The 24,422-nt window shown below is 42.7% G+C and overlaps 3 protein-coding genes across 9 annotated transcripts in view; 2 read left to right on the top strand and 1 right to left on the bottom strand.

The window, feature by feature from the left end:
* The window catches only part of Kek5 (leucine-rich repeat, immunoglobulin-like domain-containing kekkon 5 protein), a 214,778-nt gene extending 202,310 nt beyond the window's left edge, over positions 1-12,468 (top strand). For all 4 annotated transcript variants that reach the window (XM_076440245.1, XM_076440234.1, XM_076440264.1 and 1 more), the window contains one exon: positions 1,012-12,468. In XM_076440245.1, coding sequence (XP_076296360.1) covers positions 1,012-1,847 — 836 coding nt within the window. In that variant the 3' untranslated portion in view covers positions 1,848-12,468. The remainder of the gene's footprint in view (positions 1-1,011) is intronic.
* A 432-nt stretch (positions 12,469-12,900) lies between these two features.
* Positions 12,901-19,935, bottom strand: LOC143216815 (xylosyl- and glucuronyltransferase LARGE1). 2 transcript variants are annotated; one of them, XM_076440278.1, is made up of 12 exons: positions 19,653-19,935; positions 18,513-18,643; positions 18,315-18,445; positions 17,216-17,399; positions 16,365-16,909; positions 15,724-15,876; positions 15,351-15,653; positions 14,679-14,875; positions 14,001-14,142; positions 13,803-13,933; positions 13,377-13,469; positions 12,901-13,114 (listed from the first exon to the last, which is right to left on the bottom strand). In XM_076440278.1, the coding sequence occupies exons 1-12, from the start codon at positions 19,685-19,687 to the stop codon at positions 12,988-12,990; spliced, it is 2,172 nt and encodes a 723-aa protein (XP_076296393.1). In that variant the 5' UTR covers positions 19,688-19,935; the 3' UTR covers positions 12,901-12,987. The 2 variants fall into 2 exon arrangements, with proteins under 2 accessions (XP_076296393.1, XP_076296402.1); XM_076440287.1 differs by having other exon boundaries at positions 18,513-18,664; positions 19,653-19,934.
* Positions 19,006-23,686, top strand: LOC143216823 (BTB/POZ domain-containing protein 1). 3 transcript variants are annotated; one of them, XM_076440311.1, is made up of 7 exons: positions 19,006-19,553; positions 20,999-21,204; positions 21,287-21,970; positions 22,035-22,194; positions 22,255-22,412; positions 22,485-22,719; positions 22,786-23,686. In XM_076440311.1, the coding sequence occupies exons 1-7, from the start codon at positions 19,467-19,469 to the stop codon at positions 22,945-22,947; spliced, it is 1,692 nt and encodes a 563-aa protein (XP_076296426.1). In that variant the 5' UTR covers positions 19,006-19,466; the 3' UTR covers positions 22,948-23,686. The 3 variants fall into 3 exon arrangements, with proteins under 3 accessions (XP_076296426.1, XP_076296416.1, XP_076296434.1); XM_076440301.1 differs by having other exon boundaries at positions 19,045-19,553; positions 21,284-21,970; XM_076440319.1 differs by lacking the exon at positions 19,006-19,553 and adding an exon at positions 20,592-20,892 and having other exon boundaries at positions 21,284-21,970.
* Positions 23,687-24,422: the final 736 nt, after the last annotated feature.

The raw sequence follows: 24,422 nt of genomic DNA, 5'->3' as shown, positions 1-24,422 counted from the left end.
TTTCAATGAAAATTACATAATTCTGGGACAAGTTACTGCTTTTTCGTAAGCCAAACATGCAATTGGCGAATTTTCCTGCGTTCTAGTAGCTTAAAGATTGTAACATTTCACAGTAAGTACCTGGGGTGATGATGGTCGATGAAAATTTAAAAAATTTCAAGTCTCTAGCTCATCGGGAGGTTAGTCTAAAATCAATTGCAAAATTTGTACCGAACAGACAGACAAGAAAGCGAGCTAATAAAAACGTGGTAAAAAGGGTCTATAGTCTTCCAAGTGTGTATGATAAATTTCTCTGTTTTAAAATTTGATCACTTTGTAAGGAATGTCATTATCAGATAATAATATCCGTTTTCACATGTGTAAATATGATATACAGGGTGATTGTGGGACAAGTGGACAACTTGTTCAATTATTTTTTGTGTGGATGCACACCGATGCACCCGCCAGGTGCAATTGCAATTTATTCTTTAAGGCAACACGCGAATCATTGACATTTCAATGATCTTGGATTAGTGCTTTTATACGTAGGATGATAAAAGGGATCGATTGGTCTAACCGAAAAATTGGGTTGCATTAAAGAATAAAGTGAAATTGCACCTGGCGGTTGCATCGGTGCATCGGTGAGTAGTCGATATTCGAAATTGTTGGAAAATTTACAAAATTAAAGATGTCAACATAGGAAGGGAAGAAATAACATTGAATTTAGTTTCTATTGCTTGCGATCAACGCAGACAATGTTTCGAAATACAGAAAAAGAGCAGTAATAACTTGTCTCAGTTCGCAGAATCAGTCGATCCGAGAAGTTTCCATCAATAACACCATTGAAATCGCGCGGAGTCTAATCCGAATCACCCGTCGCAGACTCGCCACACACGCAGCACAAACCGCGACGCCAAACAGCCTAGTTGATCGCTAGAAACTGTGTTCTTTATTTTCCGTTCTCGCATCACCGTGTCCTGACACCTTTCAGTTTTTAACGTTCCTCCTTCTTTTTTGTTTATGTTCTGGCAGCTGATGGTATCGGTAGCGGTGTCGGCGTCGGAGTGATCGGCGGCGTGGGTGACGACGAGAGGGAAGAACGAGCGACGCCGGAGCTCGAAAGCGGTACCGGTACGCTGTGCCGTGGAGGAGGTGGTAGCTACCGGCAGTACCCGCCGGACCTATTGGCGTTCTCCGGTGGTCGAGGTGCATCTCCGACCAGCCAAGCATCTACCGCACCTGACAACACTCGTCTTCCGAGTCAGCACGCTACGCCAACCACATCAGCGTTCGGTTCGCCTTCGAACCAATACCCAGCCGCTTTCAAGACCTTGCCGCACAACCGTAGCGTGACACCGTACGGGATTTCTAGCTCAACAATCGCACCGGTAATGCCTCGACACGGTTACGTGACGATACCCCGTCGACCAAGAGCACCTAGTTGGAGCAGCGGACCACCTACGTCACCTACGGACGGTTTGGAACCGGTCTACGACAACCTGGGTGTCAGGAGCACCGCGGACGGCAGCTCTATGCTCTCTTTGAACAAGAGTCCCGAGCCGTTGTCCTCCATCAGGAACAGACCCCTGCCAGTAACGCCAGGCTCGCTCTACGGCACGATACAGCGAAGCACCCCTAACATTCTAACCAGCAGCCCGTTGGACAGAGCTGCTCCCGAAGGCGCAGCAGAATGGCCGACAAAATTAGCCGACGAATCCACCGATAGCAACCATATTCTCGCGCCTCAACAATCCAGCAGCAACACACTCGGCAGGAAAGTTCCGCCCAGGCCACCACCGAAACCCAAGAAGAAGTCCACCAACGGACCTCTCTACGAGGACGAGGGAGAAGACGGGACCGAGGTATGATCAGCGTACCTGGGTCGGCGAAGCTGAGGCCGCGAGGCCGTGGCCGTGCTGAGGAGAAGGGACGCATGACCGCAGTCACAATAAACCGGTAGTGCCTTTGAAGAAACGGCCCGGACCGGGTCGATACTTGGGTCGGGTTCGAGCGTGTAACTTCGCCCGGCGAATCTCTGCTGATGGACGATCGCGTACGGCCGGCGCTTCCACATCCGGTGAAACGGATCGTCACGAAACCGCTGACTCGATGGAAACCCCAAGCTGGAACTCTCTGAGGAGACGCGACAACTTCGCCGGTCGTTCTTTCCACTCTCGTCCACTCCCCGAATATCCACACACAGACGTTTTTTCTCCCCCTTGTGTTCTCATAATTTATTTGATCGTTGATGTGTGCCGGGACCCGTGGCGGACGACATACACAGTGATTCACAAATTTCTAGTGACCGAACGCTCTCGACTTCAGTGAACGTCGGTGGACTCGATATGTACGACTCGTGGTTCTCTCGCGGATAGATCGCTGGATCGTCCACGAGATCGTACGCCGTGTATACAGACATTAGTGTTAACGGGGTAGTTTCCAGGATTGCAACGGTGCTGTTTTCAGCAGTGAAAAGTTCTATTTTTACGTTTGCGAGGCGTAATTTGCATGAAAATATTGGGTTGGCGAGAAAGTAATTTCGGTATTTTACGGTGAAATAGAGCCGAATTTTTTTATTCAAGCAATCAACTTTAATGAATAAGATATTTTCCAGTTTGTTCAATGATCTTTTGCCAAAAGGAATAAATCAGAAAATATATTATTGATTAAAGTTCGTTGCTTGAATAAAAAAGTAGGGTTTTTCACTTCACCTTAAAATACCGAAATTACTACGTATGCTTGCGAATAATGCAAATTACGCCTCGTAAACGAAAAATAGCACTTTTGAAAAAAGTCGTTCTTTTGTCTAGCGTCTTTGACTACTGAACAACCCCATTTTTGCAATCCTGGAAGAGCGAGTCTACCCCCTTAGCCCCTTGCCCTACGATTTATTTAACGATTTCAGTGATTAAAACTTATTTTTTGATTCTTAATTTCCTGAAAAGGGAGGAACTTTGTATCTGTTGTGCGCCTAGGTGTTCTCCGATAGCTGTACATTAACAAAAGCAAAATAGAATTTTATTTCGATGTATAAAGGAAATTAATGGCGTACATATATTTATTAGACTCCGTTCAGAATCTTCGTCACGAGTTCGTCTCGATATCGTAAGGCAAGGGGTTAAGGATGAACGGCTCGCCGGATGCGATTCGTGTAGTTTATCGTCGTGCTTGTTGCATGCCTAATCAAGAGAACATGTCAAAGCTGACGCGGATAACAGTAACTTTTATACGATGCGCTTGTAAAGCGGTGACGCGATCGGTCGTACACATCCCCTAAGTTTACGCCCGCCACGCGACGTATTAGGCGGGAATCATTTTTATCGCGACACTTGCTGTTTATCGGTGTTTCATCTACCTAGCCGGGAACAGCGGAACTTTATTTTCCCCTTTCATGGTTAGTTTTACTGTAAGATTTACTTCGTTTAATGTAATCGCGCGACGCGTGGCTACCACGCCACGATACGATTGGCTCTGAATAACATTGTAAATCATGATTAAGACAGCCGATGCCTCGGCTTACGGGTTAACGGAGACGTTAGGGTAACTATTTCTAGCGTGTTCGAAGTGCGTTCGTGCGAACTGAGAAAACCAACCGCTCCCGATCGTATTCTATTCTTGACAGCGTTGACTAGCGCGGGGTAGACTCTAGCTTCCAGAATTGAAAGGGTGCGGGACGCGTCTTCTCGTTTCTCGATGATGCTGTTATGATGATGTTAGAACCCGAAACGGATGGTTGCTACGACGAATCTGAATTTTTCAGTCTCCATTTCGTCGGACAACGTGTGAACGATAATCAAGCGGATGTTCCGGCGCGAATTTCCCGGGCTCTCGCACCCGTTACGGGAACACGTAGCTTCTCCAAGGACTGTCCTCCGGAAATGTTTGAGACGGAAACCTCGCGCGCCATTTCGTCGTCGCGGCTTAAGGGAGTCGGCCGCGTGTATTGTAAAAATTAAGTACGCTCGTGTACATACTGTGTATTATATCTAAGGAATAGTTTGTCTTCTGATCGGGTCGATGTTCTGGAGCAACGCCGATGGTTTCGTCCGAAAGGATACGCGAGAATTTTCAGCGGGGAAGTAGGACGAGTCTGTCAGCGACGAGAACTGGTGCGTTTGAAGCGACGAGAACGCCATTGTATACGTAACAAACGGACGCAATCGTGTAGATTCTTGGTAGATCTTAATTCGGTGAAGTTGCCGATGATGCGGGACCTCTCCGATTTCAACGAGCTTTTATGTTGTCAAGGTAATCATTCTGAACAACACCCTCCTTTAACGTTATCGGCTTTATTAATTAATAAGTTTCCCGTGTCAAAATCATCAAGGGTAATCTTGCAACCGACGAAGACAATCCGCAGTCTATTTATAACATATTCCAAGATCATCGAAATCTGTGAGGACCTACATCATCGGCAGCTGTTAATTCTTCTATCCAGGCAACGAACACACCTTCGAACGTCTTCGCGCGATCGAGAGGAATCGGCAGAACGCCTCGACGCGATTCCAGATCGTTTCCAAAGCTACGGAATTGGTCGCACGCGAACTTGTTACGCTCCCGCGGTGTGTTTTATCCGGAGCTTAGAGTTGCGTTCCCACCTTTAGCGGGGATTTCCGGATCGATCGTCGCGCAACTTGTTGCCGGCGGAGAAGAACCCAGCTCGACAACGCCATTCGAATTCACTCGACTATGCCGCGAACCTCTCCCCGAAACGTTTACGCTCCGACGATCCCCTTCAATCAGCGTCTGCACACCGTGGAAACCCGAAACATTTACGGGATCGCAAACAATTTTCATAGTCTAACCTGCCGGTCGGAAAGCTGCCGCCGGCTGCTGCCACGTAAAACAGAGATGCTCGACGTAATCGCCGGATTAAACCGTGTGCTCATCGTGAGTTTCCACGGTTTTCATTGTTCCTCCTATTCGGTGATCGTCCGAAACCGGCCCTTCGACAGCAGTGTACCACTTTCCGTTGATCTTCTCCGGCCGTGAACATGATCGAACGACGAGGCGCCTTCCCCGATCGTGAACGCACCTAACAGTATTACGAACGAGACACGAGTACGACGACGCGGAGCCGTTGAGACGACGCGGAGACAATCGCGACGCAGTCGTGTAACCTCGTTCCCTCGGCCCTTTCAACAACTTTCCTTCCATTCTCGCCGGTCGAAACGAATCCTGGAGAAATTTCTTTAGCAGGTGGACTCGTTTCTAGGACTGCGAAGATGAATATGTTTCTTCTATCGATCGTATTTCCTGTTAATAAATGCTAAATACTTTCGGCGCAACACGGTTCGATCGTTTGCTACTAATTATGAAGCAATTCTGCTAACTATCATACAAAATCAACGTTTCGATCCTAGTTTGGATCCTTTTCAAGATTTGATAATTAGCAAAATTGCTTCACAATTAGTAGTAAACGATCGAACCGTTGCGCCGAAAGCATTTAACATTTATTAATTGCAAAGATGGGGTGTTTCAGTAATCAAACGCGCTAGATAAGAGATCAATCCTAGGCCGATAAAATTTCTTCTCGCAACATTAACTCCTGAAAAAAGTTAAAATCGTATAGTCCAATATTAACAAAGTTCTCGTTTTTTTGGGATTGTCCGAATATTAATTAATGTAAACGTAAAGATAGGACTTTCGAGGGCGATCGCGGCCTAAATTGATCTTTTATCTAGCGCTGGCGACTACTGAAAACCCCATTTTTGCATTGTTCAGAAATGAAGAAAGTAAAAATTGGGGAAAGTCCTGGAAACGAGTTCACCCCCTTAAATAGGAGAGCGCCTAGTGATTGGATCCGCTTCCGCTTCTCGCATCGGAGAAGGATCGAGCTGGTCGTGATCTCGACGATCAAGGACTACAGGATCGAGGCTACACGACCGGCCGTATATATATGTATACATAATGTGGATCGTCGCGGATCATTTTAAGCGGCCTAGCAGAGTCGCGGCTCGTCCGGACCAATCGTCGTGCCGCGCCCTGTAAATACACGGACCCTAATTGCACGCTGATTCACGACGTTGTTTATATGTAAATGCGGCCACGTTGAAAGCAGCGCGGCACGACCGGTTGACACGGCGCCACGAGTATATTTTTGTAATTTTGTATTTTGACGGGTTCTCCGGCCACGTACACTCACACGGCGACCGCGCACCGGGAAGACGACCTCTCTCGTCCCTTCATCCCTCGGGATTAACGACACCCCGTAAGGATTTAAACGGATACACGCGTGCGCGATACGACCACTAAAATATAATTGAACGGTCGTTAGACCCTCGCGTCGCTTCTGAATCCTCTCCTAAACTAGGATACACGATTGATGATCTCTCTATCTCTTTCTTAATCGCGGTAATACAAGTCGAGCGCGTCTCAAATTCTCACCCAGTGACTTCAAAGGGCTCGGGTTCGCGTTTTAACGAGCGATGTTGGACTTTTTTCAAGGTTACCGATGTGCCTCGCTAGAAGTCACATTCGGCTAGGACCGAAACTGCCAGTGGAATCACCCAATCGAATTTCGAATTCCTGCCAGGCTTCTTGCGAGGCACGGAGAGCACGTTACGGGTTCGTTTATCATCGGCTTGAACTATTTTCGTTGTGATTTTTTAAACCCTTTACCTATTTTTATTGCTTCACTATTCTTAGCTGATTTTTACCCGCTTCGTTATCCTTACAATCAGGCGATCCAATGTTTTACCGAGGTCTACAGATTAATTTTGCATGTTGAGGAGTCTTCTCAATTTTTATTATAATGAATTTCGATCTCTCCGGGCGTTTGCGAATATGGCGAGCTTTTTTTACATTTACTTCGATGATTCTTTGTGCTTTTTAAGAGAAAAATTAGTATAAGAAGCCTGAAGTAATCATGCTTGAAATCTAGTTATATGTTTTGGTTGTCCACGCGGAAACTAACAAGTGATTAAACGTCTTTGGATTCATCTGTTAATCGTGTTGCATTCCAGGAGTCTTTTCCGATCCCCCCAACCAAGCTTTCCTTTCTTTCACGTTTTACGCCGCGAAGGTACATTTAAAGCACCATTTTCTAAAAAAGGTTTCTACACGTTGTTTGACATGTTCAACGCTTTCTGTCACGACGGTAATTCCAAGAAGTCGAATAAAGTAGACTTTTCGTGAGTCCCACAGACTCGACCAGCACGGCAGAGAAGGACATGAAGGGTTGACAAGAATGATATTTTCCACGTAGTCGTTTTCTCATTTTCTCCGGGGCCGTTTGTACATCCGTGGAAAAGAGTCCAAGAAAATTGTTGACGTTCGCGTTCCTTTCCCGAAATGATTTCAAACGAGCGGCGGGGGCGAACGTTGCTGGAAATAATGGTCCGTACGGTCGCCCGAAATATTTAGCATTCCGGTACTTTTCCGTTCCGCCCCGGAGGTGTGACACGTCGGCCATCCTAAATCAGAATTTTCCCCATTTGCGCTCCGCGAAGAGAAAAGAGGTGGGATCTTTCCCTCGCGGGGCTCGTTCTCTCGCGCGGAACACAAGCTTTCTCTCCCTCGCCCCCTTCCGTTGGCTTTTCCTCGCCGTCACATGCTCCTACTTAATGACACCGGGACAAGTATACGGTGGAAATGGAACACGTACAAGCCCGCAATTACAGCGGATGTCAACTCGCGGTGCTCTATGCGCTATTAGCCGAGTCCTGTTTACCGGAGGGGTTCGCGCGTCACGAACGAGCTGCCGCTCGTCAGCGCAATTATTATCGCAAAATACTTTCTGCGACAGTCACACGGCAAAAGGGAAATGAAAATCCTCTCTTTGAAACTGCTCCGGAAATAAGCGTTTCAAACTGTAACACAGGGAGACGCGCGATGAAAAAATTACGAAAAACATTCATGAACATTCTACTCGGTGGTGTACACGACTGTACATTTTTTCAGAATTTTCTGCTGCGAGGACGATTTTTAAAAAATTGCAGAAACTGAAGATTTCTAATTAGTCAGATTTTATGTATTTTATTTGGTTTCCCCTTCTTAAAAATCCTCTCGAGAAATTGCAAATTACATGAACTCCCCAGTCTATTGATTAGACATCGATATACTCACCCCTTTGCAGTCGAAGCAGTTTTAATTCCAAAATCAAGACATTTCTTTCAACCCAGATCATTTTTATTTTATATAATCCTTTTCACGAATTTTGAATAATGGTATGGCAACTTTACTAGCGCCTCAGAAAATCTCCAGGCAGAATGTTCACGACTTCGTCGTAATTTTTCATTGTCCACCACCTAACGCGTGCCCTGTGGGCGTTTCGCAACATTTGACTATTCGGAATCAAAGTTTTCCGTGACTGTCTCGAGGACTGGGATCGATATCAAAACAGTTTTGAAGCTCTGCTCGTCCCGGTAGACGCTCGACAGATCGCTCGCGATCGATAGTCGACTCCGCGATACTTGGAGCTTCTCTCCGTTTACCATTTCGCTCCTCTAATGACTCTGCGTATCTACCTACCGGGTACATATCCGCTTGATGTCGTTACGACGGAAGTCAAACGGGGATCAGAGTTGAGACGGGACCGTGGGGGAGAGACGTGTGTAATTTCGAATGCTACAGCGTTCATATCGGACACGTTTCACTTAGTATTTTTAATGAGTCGCATACCCGAGATTCCTCCCTCGGAATACAATTTCGCTGGAACCGTAGCGATTCACTGATAAAAGACAGCCCGTTGTCGACCAGGATACCCAGAACGTGTGTATCGATTTTGGAATTATGGGAGTTGATCAAGTTTCGAAACCGGCGAGCAAACAGCTTAGCACATATCGATCCGCCGTGGTTGCAAAATTTATTCATGCCGTGATTAAAAGTTATTTCTTAGCCCAGCAGGCTGAATTAGCCTTTCGCAGCTTGTTGGCAGTGCTGTAGTAATATTCATTACGTAGACCACAAGTTTTCGCGCGTATTAACGTAATATTGTTAATAATCTATGTCAGGTTCGTGCATACGAAATGTCCGGTTTCGTTCAACTTTCTTGCCGAATGATTTAGTGAACGGTAAAATTGCATAACTTAATCGTGAGGTCAACTGAAAAGCTTTTACAGTGAAATAAATCAAACAATTGAGTGAAATAAATAATCTGCAGGGTTTCTTGTGCGTATATGAATTCGGAAATAACACAGTGGAGGCTGCATGTGATATTAACACTGGTTTGAAGATCTTCGAGAGAAATTTTCGACTCACACTCGATTCTCGCCAGGTGAAATGTGCCAATCGTGAAACAATTTCTGATAAAAAGGTAGTGATTGTGTTTTAACCTTCTCGCACTCCATTTTCTACGTAACTGGTTAAATGGAACATTAGATTATACAATAAATTAACTAGTTTAATGCGAAATATATATTTGCTGTTGTAATCGACACCTTTGTTTACGCTTAATTGCGAGTGATCAAAAGTTAACTTTATTCCAAATTCGGACATTGCGTTTGCACCAATCTAAATGTTACAATGAAACAAATTATTCTCAGTTGTGAATCACAGGAAATGCCTAAAGTGTAAAAGATTTCACCTGCCAGCGATCATCCATTACTTTTTTAAAAAATGGTAACTAGCATGGCTGATTCGTGGCCAAGGATGATTCAACCAAGGACCAAAAACTCATCCCCACTAATGTAAACTGCCTAAGACATTTTTACCGAGATCATTTGATTTGGAAACGCAGTCACGATTTATATCATTGCCATCTTGTCTTGCTCGATCCTTCGGGTTCGCTATAGTAATGGAGTAATATAATTGTTTTTGCCGAGCTCGAGTGCTCGAAACCCTATTCCGACCGACAGTCCTGGGGAACATCCCCAGTCCCTGACACTGAGATATTGGCGTGAAGTTCTTGACTGCATCTGCGAGCGTGCAGATGAAAGTACCGTCCAATACACCGATCCAACCACAGCCATCTGGACGTTATGCGCGCATAATTAATCTAATTTTCAACGTGATATACCACTCTCGAGCAATACCAGTTCACCATTAACGTCGTTCTGCTCGGGACGTTTTTCGTCCGCGATGATCTCGCGCGTCGTAGACCACAATCGATACGCGATCGACATCTTCGACGGCGGGAGCAACGTTGTCCAGGTCACGTCGAACTTTTCTAGCTGGCCCAATAACGAAAATTTAAAAGACGAAAATCTCATTGAAATTGGATAGTTAATTTACAAATTAGAAACGTTGAAAATCCTGAAAAACTGCAAATTTCCAGCGGGTTTTCAGAGCATAGTGCGACGGTTGGGGTTCTCCGTGATTAACCGATTCGTTCCCGGGAATGGGAATCAAGGCGGCGGCGCACGGCTTAAGACACTGGACGTGTCTTTAACATTTATACATTACATCCGAGGAGCTTGAATTTTGCAAGTCCTAATTTCGGGGGATCGATCGTGCGCCGCCGAGTCGTTCCTTCGCGTAGCCGGAGCTCGTGCAACGTTTCTTTACAAAGCATTAAGTCGTAGCTGCTCTTCGAAGACTGACATTTCCCGACGTAGAAACGATGCAGGTTTCGTATTACTTAGAGAGTACAATTGGTCCGAAGGAATTGCGTTCGCGACGATACGAACGATTCTCGCGAAGAGCAGGGGATCTTTCCTAATTGGGTTCGGCGAAGTTGATCGAGCGTGGTCGCGTTACGAGGAACGAGAGAGCGATCGTTTCGCGAGCGACAACAGACGCGAATCTAATCGATCGAGTTAACTCCTTGCGGTCCGGGGCCGTTGGGCGATCGTGGAGCCTAATTTGCGAGTGGTCGAACGCTGGGGAACAAAGTGAATTAGCTGTTCAAGGCCGCCGAGACAAGTTCGTCACGCGAAAGTAGGCGCGGCGAATATAATCGGAGCACCGATTGGCCTAACAATAAGTGTCGCAGCGAAGTTAGGGGTTGGTTTCTCGGGACGGTTGATCGAATTGCCTGCGGTTTATACAGGGTAGAAAATGAATGGTACGTTCGAATGATTCAATCCGGGGAACTCAAGTTTCTGCAAACTTCCAAAGGGTTAAAACGTTCATTCTGTCCTTGTTTTCGGAAGTTATTCGAATAAATCTGTTGTTTTCACGGATTTCTACGCGAAATTGGTGCTTCAAGCTGCGATAATCGTCACTTTGCACCCCGGCCCGACAGGATCACGCAACAATCAAAGAGTTCCGCGGAGTTCTTCCATGCGAACGTTATCCGAGACGTCGCGACGCGTCGGACGTCGAAAGCAGCACGCTCTCTCGCATGATCGCTCGAGTCGCGTCCCAATCGCGTACTCGAAACTGCCTAATTCATTCCATTGCCAGATCCTCGAGTGGACACAAACGGACTTCTCGCCACTTCCCGCGTGTATACTAGTGTGTATAATGTATGTAAACAGTACCGTGCAGAAACGCGAGACGTGTTCCTGACAACGAAGCTGTTTCACGCGACGAAACAGGATAAGAAAGGAAAAGAAAATGAAACGTATGTCGGACGTGTGTTTCTGTGGATCAGGCCAACCCACGTCCATGTTTCTCTCACGTACTTTCGATGAATGTGTGTAGACATCTAAACGCGGCTGAAGTCATGAATAAATGACGTTCCATTACCATATTTTCGTATCTCGTACAGCTGTTCGTTGTACAGGATGAGAACGCTTTTTTCCCGAGTGTTTTTATCGTAATAGGGATTATTATAAATGTAAAGGAAACTATGTTTGCGTGTCACGATATAAACGTTAAGGGAACCTCTCTAGGGTATGTAGCGTTCAGACACTTTCGTTTTATTAGATCCTAGATGAACATATAGGAACGTTAAGGATGGAATAATCGACGTAAACAACAATTCCGCGAAACGTTGATCGTGTCTAATTTCTTTTCTTTCGTACTTCTTTCGATTATAGTGCGTAACGCCCGTCGTCTTATTGATAAAATTAGACTGCGGACCTTTATGCGTTTACGAAGAAACTTGTAGGCTGGAATATAAAACGATAAAAGAGTTTTAAGAATGCGAGAATGTTGTAATTTTGCTTTTAATGTAACAAAGTTGTTAAGGGATGAAATCAATGCGAAACATTTTTACTTTTGCATAAAAGTCCGCAGTCTATTGATAATCGTGTTGTCACGATATCGTTTTATGATTATTGCTATGATTGATACTGTTTTTTATTATTCCTATCGATGAATTCGATTTTCAGCGCCCGTTGTTTACGTTCCGGCGTTATCATTATCGTTGTCATTTATCATTGCGATCGTTCTAGCCCACGATTATTTTTCTACGAGAATTTTTACTATGTAACGCAAACGGCGCGGCGCACGCGCGACCGAGTTTAGTTCCGTTTCGGTGTAACGTTCTCTCGGCCGACTATAATTTATAATGCCATGTCAATGTACTATCACTGTAAATATTATACATATTTTATAAATGAAATATTTAGCGTGACTGTAACGTTAAGAGAATGTACTGAAAGCACCACTCTGTACACTCCACTACGATGGTTAAATTTTAATAAATATTTCCCAACCCCATTCCCGCGACGTTCATTCGGATCCTGCCTTAAATTATATCGCGAGCATAATATTTCATAGTAATTCGAGCATAATATTTGTCACATCCTTCAGTAAACTAATTGCTCTAGCTTCCCAAAAAAGTTCAAATCGTATAGTACAATATTCAAAAAGTTATCGTCTTCTTTAGAGCGATCGCAAAAGTCACTTACAATTCTTTATAATATGAAGACAATTTGATTAAAAAATAAATATAACATGAAATTCACTAATTAAACGAAAGCTTTTTAAATTGATCTATTTTTTTCATGCAAAATATACTCATGAGTGGCTTTCATTGCCAATATATTGATGAATTTCGAATTTCTCGTACTTTCGTCTCCCATTGTACCTCCAGAACATCCTTAATCTACGTGATAGCTGACAGGTCAAGGAAGGAACATTGTCCGGTGATTTTCAGGTTTCTTCTTTTATTGAGAAAATAACGATAAAATGATCGCCCTTGGATCCGTTTAATACACTTATCGTAAATATTGTCGATCATTTGGTTCCATCAGGCTTCAATACTTTGTCCTCTTTGGTCAGTTTCTTCAGCTTAGCCAGAGCGCCCTCGCCGTATTTGGCTAACAACTCTTGGACGAAATCGTCCTTCAATTTCTTCAGGCATCTGGAATGATACGACAACGGAGGGAGGAAAAAAAGTGAATGTAATTATGTACATCCGGTATGGCAAAGTTCCAGGATATTCTATGTACACACGACGTATCTCGTAATCGTCGTAGTCTCCCAGGGATATCCCACCGGTTTTAATAATAAAAACGCGAGAGGAGCCATTTATGGGTAAGCAACTGCTCTCGCTGTGATTGGATTTTTTCAATGGACAGTGTATACCGTGTGGTTAGCGAACGATCATGTTTTTCATACGTTACCTCCTATAAATGGAGTCGGTCCTGAACTTGCCGATGTCCAGACTAGGTGCATGGGGTCGATGGATAATGAACGTGTCCGGCAAGACGATGTACCTATACAAATTAGAGATCCCTATTTCACGTGTATTAACGTATCCGCATTTTAATTCGTATACGTATTCGTATACGTAACCAAAAATTACGTTCAAATTTATTGTTGTACCAACAACCGCGGAATTTGTGAAACCACGGCCTCGATACATAGATTAATATCAATGTTCTAAAAATTATACAAATTAAAAGGAGGATGCATTAATACATAGTACACGTGAATGCATGTACGTACGAATACATAGGTGTACGTGTACACGTGTACATTGAGTCTTCTGAAATCTTTAATTTATTCATTGATATTATTAAACGAGTCGGCCGTGATGGATCTCTTACTTGTAATCTAATATCGTCAAATGCGTCACGTAGGAAACCTTGTTCCACCCGAAACCGACGAACCTGGTGTCGTATCTAGGGGCTAATCTCGAGACCACGATGTACGGCTCAAAATCTGGTTCCCAGGAGACCTACGATCACATTAACTTAATCGTTTGCAGCTTAGGGAGGCGATCCAAGCCGGTTTACGCGACGTACTTCGTACGGTTCCATCGTGTTCCGCCAGTAACTATAATTAGTCGCGGCGTGGCCTTGGGTCCACACGTGGTACCGGAAGGTGTACAGAACTCCGCGCTTCAAGAACTTCAACAGCTCGTCCTTGTTCGCAGGAAACGTGAACCTATAAAATATACGACACCCCTTCATTTCATCTGTACTACGTTCACATTACATTGTGCACATCAAATTCAACCTGTTTTCTCATAGAACAGCTGAGCGTTTTACAATTTACAGAATGGCAATTTTTACTGGCGCCTCAGAGTCGCCATTGTAGTGCAAAGAGTCTCATCAGAGAGACTCTATCAGCAACGTGTGTTTTCGATTTCCAAGCAAAATTACCTGCTTAAATACGACGGGAACTTTCCCTTGAACCTGATATAATTGCTCGAAAACAGCAAAAGGTATCGGAACCGTAAAATCGAATCTTGATCGCGCAATAAAAGTGTCTTCCGCAATTACAGCGGGAACAATGGTCGCCTTAATGGGTTCAAACAACCGTTTGTTCCTCGCAACCGAGCACAATCGGCAGTCGAAGCCCACTAGAGACATCTCATGCATTCACGCGAGTATGCATCGCATCAGATCAGCGGGGGTGTACACATTGTGCAGCAGACAACGGGCTCTGTATGCGTTCGCAAGTCGCTCGAGCGGAAATACCTGTAACGTTCGGTCTCGAATGCCGGCACGATCAGCGCTACTTTGTCCGACTCGGTGATATTTAATTTAGCGATGTAATTCATGAGGCTCTCGTGGAGGCCGTGTTGCGGCAGGAAATCAACGTCCAGTTGAAAAATGAACGGCGTCGATACGTAGGACATCGCGATATTTCTCAGGTAATTGATCGGGTAGAGGTCCTGGGGGAGAAGACGTTCGTGTAATTCAATGTGCATGCTCCGCTAACTAAGTAAGATCATTCCTTGTCGGTCCCGCTCTTTGTCGCGTTAATACTACATCTGGGTAAACTTTTCCTTACCTAACCAGAAATTTTTACCTTCTTCCTATGTCATCCAGCAGGTTTAAACCAGGAATTGTGAGAAATCCAAGTTTCGATCCTGCAGGATCAATGGATCAAAAGTGGTGTTTAAACTTGAGCGATTTACAGTGTTTAAAGTGTAAACCAACCAATTAATTGTCGGTTTTATGGCAGTACGGCGCTATCCTGTCGAAAACACATAACTTTTGATCTTGCAGGATCGAAATTTGGATTTCTCACGTCTTCTCGTTTAAAAATGTAAACGTTTATAGGAGAAAGGCAAAGATGTCTATTCGCGCAAGGAAAAGAGCAGCCCTGCATCTTTTAAAGAACATCCGACTGCAGAATACACGCACCCCATCTTTGTACACCACGTGGTACGCGATGTTCCTCCTCTTGCGCAACTCGACAGATCCCTTTACAAACTCTAGAAAGTTCTGCACCTCGGCGTCCGTGAGGTACAGCGCCACGCTTATGGTTCCTGGCCAGTGTTTCGACAGTTCTTCTAGCAACGGTATTCTTTCCACGCTGCACTGGGTTACCAGAGCAACGTCTGCCGGCGCGTACACGTTGTACTCGTACTCGAGAAGGAAAGGATGAGTGCGGTACAGCATGGTCGCACCTCTGGTGAAATCCTGACACGGGCTCGACTCGTTGTACTGGAAATTAGAAATTGCTGTCTTGCCGGTGATGAACACCTGTACAATGAGTTCGAATCCTGAGACTTACTTGGGACGCGGTCTCGTCATGTTTATCGCAACCGAACAAACGTCTACGAAGCAGATTCCCGTCCATCTCTAGGAACACCCTGTGCAACTTGCGGAACTCGTTGATGTGCTTATTATACACGTCCTGCTTTCGAGGTGAATTCCAATGCACAATCTAAAACCAACCGAATGATGGAAACCGGGTCCCTAGGTGGGGAACTGTAAGTGTTGGATCGTCCAAAGAGAGACACTAAATTCAAAGGTTTTTACATCTCACCATAACTTATTGATAAGTTATACCATAACTAATTGAAATTACATTTTGCCCAACTCTGCAAAACTAGTCAGTCTAACATCTTAGAAAAATTCAAGTCCTTTGGACCAATCTAAAAAAAGTTATGCGATTTTTAAGTTATGAAATTTTACACCGATAGCAATTTAAAAAGTAAAATTATTTACACATCAGCTAGTACATAAACTAATCCTTCTAGCGTCTCAACAAACACTCAAGCTGCTGGATGGAATTTTTAAGAAGCTATTCGTTTTTAAAAGGTGTAGAAATACTTTGTAGACCAACTGCATATGTAAGTAAATAAGTAAATAATATCTGGACAGTGAAAAATGATTATTGGACGACCCAAACTAGACGAGAGGGTTGCGTACACTTATCTGACTAGTGTCGCGGTAACAGAGATCGCTGATCGTGTGATCGCTCAGCTGCACGTTCCAGGTGCACTCTATTTTGTGTATAATGGAAGGATGCTCTTTGATAACAGCATTTATTACGTCTTGATCGGCTAAACTAGTTTCTGGTATACGGTCGAGTACACGCTTGGTAACCGTTTCCCAGAGGATCATAAATTTTCTGTTACGTAGTTGCTGCAACTGCATTAGCATCACGCCAGTGTTGAACCCTCTGCCGAGAGCTGGCCATGGCCGTTGACCGTAAGACAGTGCCTTTATGTACCAATGACTCTGATTCTCCGTTAAACCTAGAGCCTGATCGTTCGTGAACTTCTCGAACACCCGCCAAAGCAAACTAACATCATTTAGGACGGTCACGTCCGTGTCGAATACCAACACCTTGTCCTCCCGCATCGCGTCCGGCAGGATTAACTTCAGAAGACCGTACACGCCGGAATAATGCTTGTTCGGTATCCAGGAGACCTTTGGCACCCATCGTTCAGCCTTGTAGTACGTCACGTTCACTGGAACGAGTCCGAAAAAAATAGCCGACCCATAGACTCGCCGGCGTTATTGGCTCCCGTCCGTTCCTTCGGCAACCCGATACTCTCGAAAATTGCTTAATTGGTGTAATTTAGTTCACTCGGTTAATTGTCGGAACCGGGTCACCGCGAGTTAAATGTTTTCCAGGCCGTTGCTCTGGCTGCCGTTGAACGAGCAACGCAACGAGGACAATGTAATTCAAGCATCGAAGGATCGATGGAACGAGAATCCGATCGATTAAGGAACGAAGGAGAATAATAACGACGGGCGGACTCCTTTTTACTAACCATGAGGTAGGTCCCACGTTTCGAACAGAGTCGATAAAGTTCTCTTCGCAATCTCGTCGACGAGCAAATGAAAGTGCAAGGGTTTAGTACGGTAGAATAACACGGATTTTACTACTGTCACAAGGGCGAACGTCGAGTTGTAGCCGGCGCAGACCATCGCGATGTGTACGCTCTCGCATTTCCCCTTGAAAAAGAAATCATCGTTGTCCGGCGGTCGTCTGTGTTCTCGATAGAACGACGCGTTGGTGGTCGTCTTTTTCCGAAAACCTGGCCGATACACGATTGGCGAATTTTTTCGTGGTTCCTAGTACTCTCTGTGCCGCGCAAGTGACATACTTCAGCCAATAATTCGGCTAGAATCGAAAGTGCCGCGTTCCTTTCGAATTCCGGAGACAACTTATGAGTAGACTGCGGATTTTATGCATTTATGACAAAAATGAGCACGTACCATTTAAAGCGGTGAACGAATTAAGAAGATTTAAGGACATCGGTGTATTAATTTCAGCTGAACAAGACAATTAAAAGAGGAAAGAAATTTCTATTCGGCTCCTGTGTCTTGCAAACAATGCAAACATTTTTTATTTTGCATGAAGATCCGCAGTCTACTTATGAGGCATGGAGAGTACCTTAAAGATTGTAACATTTCACAGTAACACAGGGATTCCCAACGGGGTCCAGGTGGACCCCTTCCAGGGGTCTATTCGGAATTTTATTTAATTGCTAAGCAATGTAAGTTCCGTTTATTTGAGTAAAAATGAAAATAGTACAGCAAATAATAAAACATAAACCGGAAAAACCACTTGTTTCTAATTTTTCGTTCATATTCTTAGTCGAATCATTAGTATTACGATTATGTTGTACGCTGTAAATATACTATAATAATAGAGATGACGTCGATGAAGAAAATCATTCTTTTAAAAGGGATCGACGTAGGAAAAAGCTTAGGAACCCCTGGTTTCGTGTGTCGCGCTAGAGTTTGTCCTTGAAGAAATCATTTGTATTACATGCCAGTTTTTTGGGGAAAGGAACCACCGTGCAACGCTGGTTCCAAGGTAAGATTTCATCCAAGCTGATCTCTTAATCGCGAAAGATTTTTTACCTCGATTTGATTATTGTCTATGCGAATCTTTTGCAAGCTAGGCTCCTCAACACGTAATTTCGTTCTCTGGTCCACGGACAACGGTCCCGATTTCCCATCGAGCTTGAAGGAACCAATCTCAGCGGAAGGCACTACAATAATACACGTTGAGAATCCAGCAATGTCGTCGGACAGCCAAGCAATATCAAACTGTATTACCGTTCAACAATAAATACAAATAAAAGACCGCCGATGGCACTAGCACGCCCAGCAAACATCCTAGCCATGATCGAGCCATTGCAATATGGAAGACATATTTCCCGACTCGTAGAATGTTTAACGTGCGAGTTCTGTCGAGTAAATGTCACGGTCTATAATTAGAAATCAGTTGATTATTTTCGAATATTCTTTTATTAATAATTGATAACTTAAAACTCGATATATATATATATGTATGTGTATAACGTAAACTGACTTCATCGAATGATAAAAATAAAAAATATTCAATTTTCTTTTCAGTATTTGAAATAGAAAAAAAATTAATTCTTCCTCTCGATTTCGAAATCGTAATATTTACTGAAATAGTATAAAAGTGCAGACAATTTCTTTTACGTTTGCTTAACAATTATAAGAAATGCAAATGATAGTTTGAGTCTTACAAATCTAATAAAATAAGAATTATTAAAAATGCGATGCATATGTATAGTGTATAATTGCAATTCTATCGTGTTCGGTCCTATTTTAATCAGAAAAATTTCACCAATCCGTTGATAAAGGTATCCTAACGAAATAATTAAAAGCAATAAAGTTTCATCATTACGTTAGTAGGGAGGATAAAAAGGTAACACTAACCGTAGAGGCAAAAGTCACACTGTGCGAGGGAAGACATGTTTTACAGTAACAAAAATTTGTTTTCCCAATTATTTCCATTATACAAGAAAACCGGTTAACCTTTCACTGAAGGAACCAGAAATTTTCAACTTTACCGAATGTATAATATTGTACGATTCGACGAAAAGAGAATAGAACTTCAAATTCTATTACGAGGAATTAAGATGCGTTTTATTGGTGTACTCAACTGTTATGCTTGAAATTGTTAAACTATAATCTCCCTATTCCCTTTCCAATAAACAAACTATCTCCATCTCTATCAGTACAGCCGCGACGAGATCAATGAATGATCTACAAACGGTAGAATCAGAACATTATCACCTGACACATCCACGAATTCGACGGACACAGTGCAAACAAAAGAGAGAGGTTAGTCTTCGTTTTATTTATTCATCCATAACTATTGATCCATTTAAAAGAAATCTCTAAAAATTATCGTACGATCATCGATCGTCAGCAAGCACATACCTCTGGTGCAGTGACTTTTTTTCACCAACTGTCATCCAATTAAATCCATTGCTCCGAATTGCTTCGTACCGGAATACTGCGCGTGAATTTTCACGGTCGAATCTATCTTGAATATTCACGTTCCAATAGACTGTATATTTACCTTTGGTAACGTTCGGAAATTCGCGTAATCACAGTTACCGAGGAACACAACGTCCGGACGGCACGCATCCTAAACACCCGAAGCAGGAAGTCTAACATAAATAGTTTAATCACTGGATAACGCGCTGGTAGAATTACCACTCGGTACGAGTGGCGAGACGAAATGCCTCGTATCGGTCGGTAAATGATCGTGATATAGTTACAAATTTTCGTTATCAGAGGGCTGTGTCTATTCGACCATGAAATACACAATTCTAGAGATGAAACTCTGATGTCAACTTTCAGGAAACAATTTTCATTGCGCATGCGTCCGTAAGTAAGACCAGCATGAATATAGTCTTAGACCAGTGTTGAGATCATAGACGTATATATTTATAGACCCGCCTTCAGATAACGTTGGATAACGTGCTTAGATAACGGAGTATCTGGTGCCCACAAGACACGTCACAAGATAATTCAAAATGTTGAATGGAAATGCAAAATATATAATAACAGAGTAATCTGACTGCCGGACTCTCTCGGCGTTGCCATTTTCACCTTCGGCACGGATAATTCTAGAATAGACTGTGATCTACTCTAAGATTCTGGATCTAGTTCGAGCATTCATCGTTCCTCAGCGTAGATGGCGTAAGAAATCGAGTTGTTTTGATCGATGTCGGTATTTCAGAGATCGCGAGACACGAAACCACACGAAACACCATATGGTGATTGGTCAGAGAGTATATCTCTGGATTGGTCTACGTCTACTCCTATACCTCGTCTGTGCTATAATATAGCTCTAGAAGAGCTGCGGAGAAGGGTGGGAAGGGAGCGGGTGGGGGGCAAACACAATTTAATTCGGAGCACATTCCGATCAGGTGCCATTCGTTGAGACACGTGTATGTAGATTTTTCGTCTGGCACCTGCCAAGAGACGGACGAAGAGATTGCCGCTGCACGATGACGTTCGTGCCTTTTATCAGATACCTGTAACAACTTCTCATTGAAATCTCGACGTACGTGCGTGGAACTCGCGGAAGTATAAGAACAAGGCGGGCGAACTTTCAACGTTCGTGCCGCCTTTCTTCACACGATACGTTGTAATTAGATGAGACGGGGCAGTACGTCGAAAAATATTACGTTGCATGCTTAAAAATGTCCTCGGAGACTTCCCTGAACGATGTGCCACATGTCGTATCGAGGCTGCATAATTTGCGCTTGAATCAGGAGGACGGGGATGATCTCCAGCCGAATGCAAATATGAACCCTGTTGCATCAGGGGACTCGTCTCCGGAGACTGTACGAAACACCCTGCCGATTATCAACGTTACACTGTCGCGGGCCAGACGTGCTCTCAATTTTGTTTACGACGAAGATCAACCTACTTCCTCGATGGCTAGGAGCGGAGAGTCTTCGTTCTCTAACGGGGATAAGTAAGTATTCACATAAGCTTCACATTATGCATTGCATTTCCAATGTAATTGTAATATAACATTGTCGATAATGCTTTAGTAGACCCCCGACGAACGCAGCGAATACATTGTACTTGGAGGGAAGACCCCAGAGCAACGTCGCCTTGGAAAATATATCGACGAATAGTCAAACCACTGTCGCGTATAATTGGCAGGGTACGAAAGCTACGATGCGCGAGAGGATCGTCTTTCTGTTTAACAATGAAATATTATCTGACGTGAGCTTCATAGTAGGGAGAGGAGCTCAGAAGCAGCGTATACCAGCTCATAAACTAGTCCTATCTTCTGGAAGTGCTGTTTTCGACGCGATGTTCAACGGAACACTCGCTACGACCTCTTCAGAAATAGAAGTACCTGATGTAGAACCAGTTGCTTTTTTGGCAGTGCTTCTTTTTTTATATACCGATAAGATAGAAATAGATCCCGAGAGCGTAATGATGACATTATATACGGCTAAGAAATACGCAGTATCTGCTTTAGAGAAGCACTGTGTTGATTATTTAAAGAGTAATTTAACCAGCGACAATGCTTTCTTACTCTTAACGCAAGCTCGTTTGTTCGACGAGCCTCAACTGGCTGCAGTCTGTTTGGATACCATAGACAGATTTACCACCGAAGCATTAAACGCTGATGGATTCACTGATATTGATATCGATACGCTGAAGATTGTTTTGGAAAGAGACACTCTTCGCGTTAGAGAATCTAAAATATTTCAAGCAGTTTTAAGGTGTGTGAACACGTACTTATTATTTGGCTGGTATGCATACTTTATTCTTGCGTTGCTTTCACAGATGGTCGGAGGCGGAATGTGTAAGACATCAGCTTCCGCTAACCCCTGAAAATCAACGTTTCGTGTTAGGTAGTGCTTTCTCGTTGATTCGTTTTCCTTTAATGTCTAAAGAAGAATTTACCGCTGGCCCGGCGCAATCTGGACTTCTGAATTACGCAGAGGTTTGTATACAATTTAACAGAGATTCTTATCAATTGATTAATTCACGAAATGGATTTCAGGTTCTCTCCTTATTTTCATATTTTATACTGAATCCAAAACCAGTAGTCGGATTTCAAACAATGCCTCGTTGTTGTATGACTGGTAAGGAACAAACTGTCTGTAGGTTTCAACATACTAAGAGTAGATGGGGATATAACGGAACAAGCGATCGCATAAGGTGTGCACATATTACATTCAGCGATACCTCGCTGTAATATTCTGTAAAATTAAATCTAGTTTTTCTTTATAGATTTAGTGTTGATAGACGTATATTTCTTATTGGCTACGGAGTTTATGGTAGCATGCATGGCCCAGCGATATACGAAGTATTAATAGAATTGATACATACCGCTTCCGGAAAAGTAATTGCTACAAATTCATCCAGTTTTAGCTGCGACGGTTCGAAATACACTTATCGCTTACTGTTCAAAGAATTAGCTGAAATTTTACCAAATACGATTTATACAGCATCGGCAACATTTAAGGTTTGTGTTCCCGTTGTGTTTTCATTCCAAACATTGGATACTAACATAACATCGTGATGTTTTCAGGGTCCTTATTCTCATTACGGAACTAAGGGTTTGAAAAATGTTATGGTGGATAGCGATACAGGAAATGGAAAAGTTCAGTTTGAATTTAGTATCGAGGCAGGTGATAACAATGGAACATCTACAGAGGAAGGGCAAATTCCTGAGCTTATATTTTACACTTAAATTACTCATGTACATAATAACGACATTCCTTCGATCAGCTTCGTTGTCTTTCAAAATTGAATACATTAAATCGAATTGTACAAACAGTTTTATATGTCAGTTTCTTTGTCAATTATCTATATACATATTGTATAATATTATATATTTGAATATTCTATTATTATTATTACTATTATCGAATGCTATGTTTTTAATTATAAATGATCCATAAGTTTGTTGGAGAATTTGTCGATCTCTGTTTAAGCTGCAATTAAACAGATGAATGTTTTTATGTGATCTGTGTTTAATTGACAGCGTCGAGCACATAAAATTTGTGGATCTCAAAATGGGCCTTACTGGGACAAGAGACTGATTTACGCAACTGGTGTAAAAGCAAAATTTCAGTAAATCACTTACTTTTTTATTGAATATTTAAACGATCGACATCTGCAAAATTAGGTAAAGCTGAATTTCTTTCTAAACTGAGAAATATGTTCAAATTGATTTCACCGAGCAAGTATAAATTTGTTGATAAGCTTAAAGATGGTAGCTACACACTAAACAAGTTGCAAATATCTATAAACTGAAATCGATCTATTTTTCTATTTCTTCAAAACAATATGTACATGAGTGGTAACTTTTCATAAATAATGATACGATCTTCGTGTAAATTCAAGCACTATTACTATTATTTACAAAAATGTTCTGTTGTAAAGTTATATTCCTGTAAAATATATATAAAGCAATGTGCAAAATTCGACTTTGTATTCGTAATTATTATAAATACTCTGCATACAAATAACATGATACAATTCGATAATGATTGAATAGCTTTTTTACAAAAATAGATGATGAAGGTAGTTTGTCATTGATTTTTGAAAATTCTCTGTAATTTCAGTAGAAACATTATTGTACACTGCGAACATTCTGCAATTAAATGAAAGTAATATGCTGTTATCGTTCTACCGTATGTTATTTCATTCTGAAAAGTACAAACATAGTATCGTGGAAGATTCGTGCATGTGTTCATAGAACCACAGATGAAATTTCTTATTACTAGACAGTGGATCTTTATGCAAAATAAATATTTTCTACCAGAATTGCAACAATCTGGAGTCTGGAGTGAAATAGACATTTACTTTCTTTTTCAATATGTTTAATATGTTGAAAATAATTTAACGGTATTTTAAAATTCTTCTAATTTTTTACTCATTTTGGTCATAAATGTATTAAATTCGCTGTCTAATTATTACTTTTCCATTGATTATACAAACTAGTCAAACGTGATTCATTTACATTTTCATAATAAAGGAAATCAACTGTATTTTAGCATAAAATCTTAGACAAGATCAGATCAGATTGAGGGCAAGATAGAGTCGTAGACCCCAGAGTCGCTAGAGTTGCTATTGTGTCCCCACTCTACCTTCCCCTTCTACTCGTGATTCGTGATCCGGTTACCGGATTCCGGTACTCGGTACTGGCAGAGAGGGGGTAAC

This window comes from Lasioglossum baleicum, chromosome 2 (genome assembly GCF_051020765.1).
Source record: "Lasioglossum baleicum chromosome 2, iyLasBale1, whole genome shotgun sequence".
In the NCBI taxonomy this organism is placed as follows: domain Eukaryota; kingdom Metazoa; phylum Arthropoda; class Insecta; order Hymenoptera; family Halictidae; genus Lasioglossum; species Lasioglossum baleicum.
Note: the sequence above shows the minus strand (reverse complement) of the source record. Positions and strands in the feature narration are given on the sequence as shown.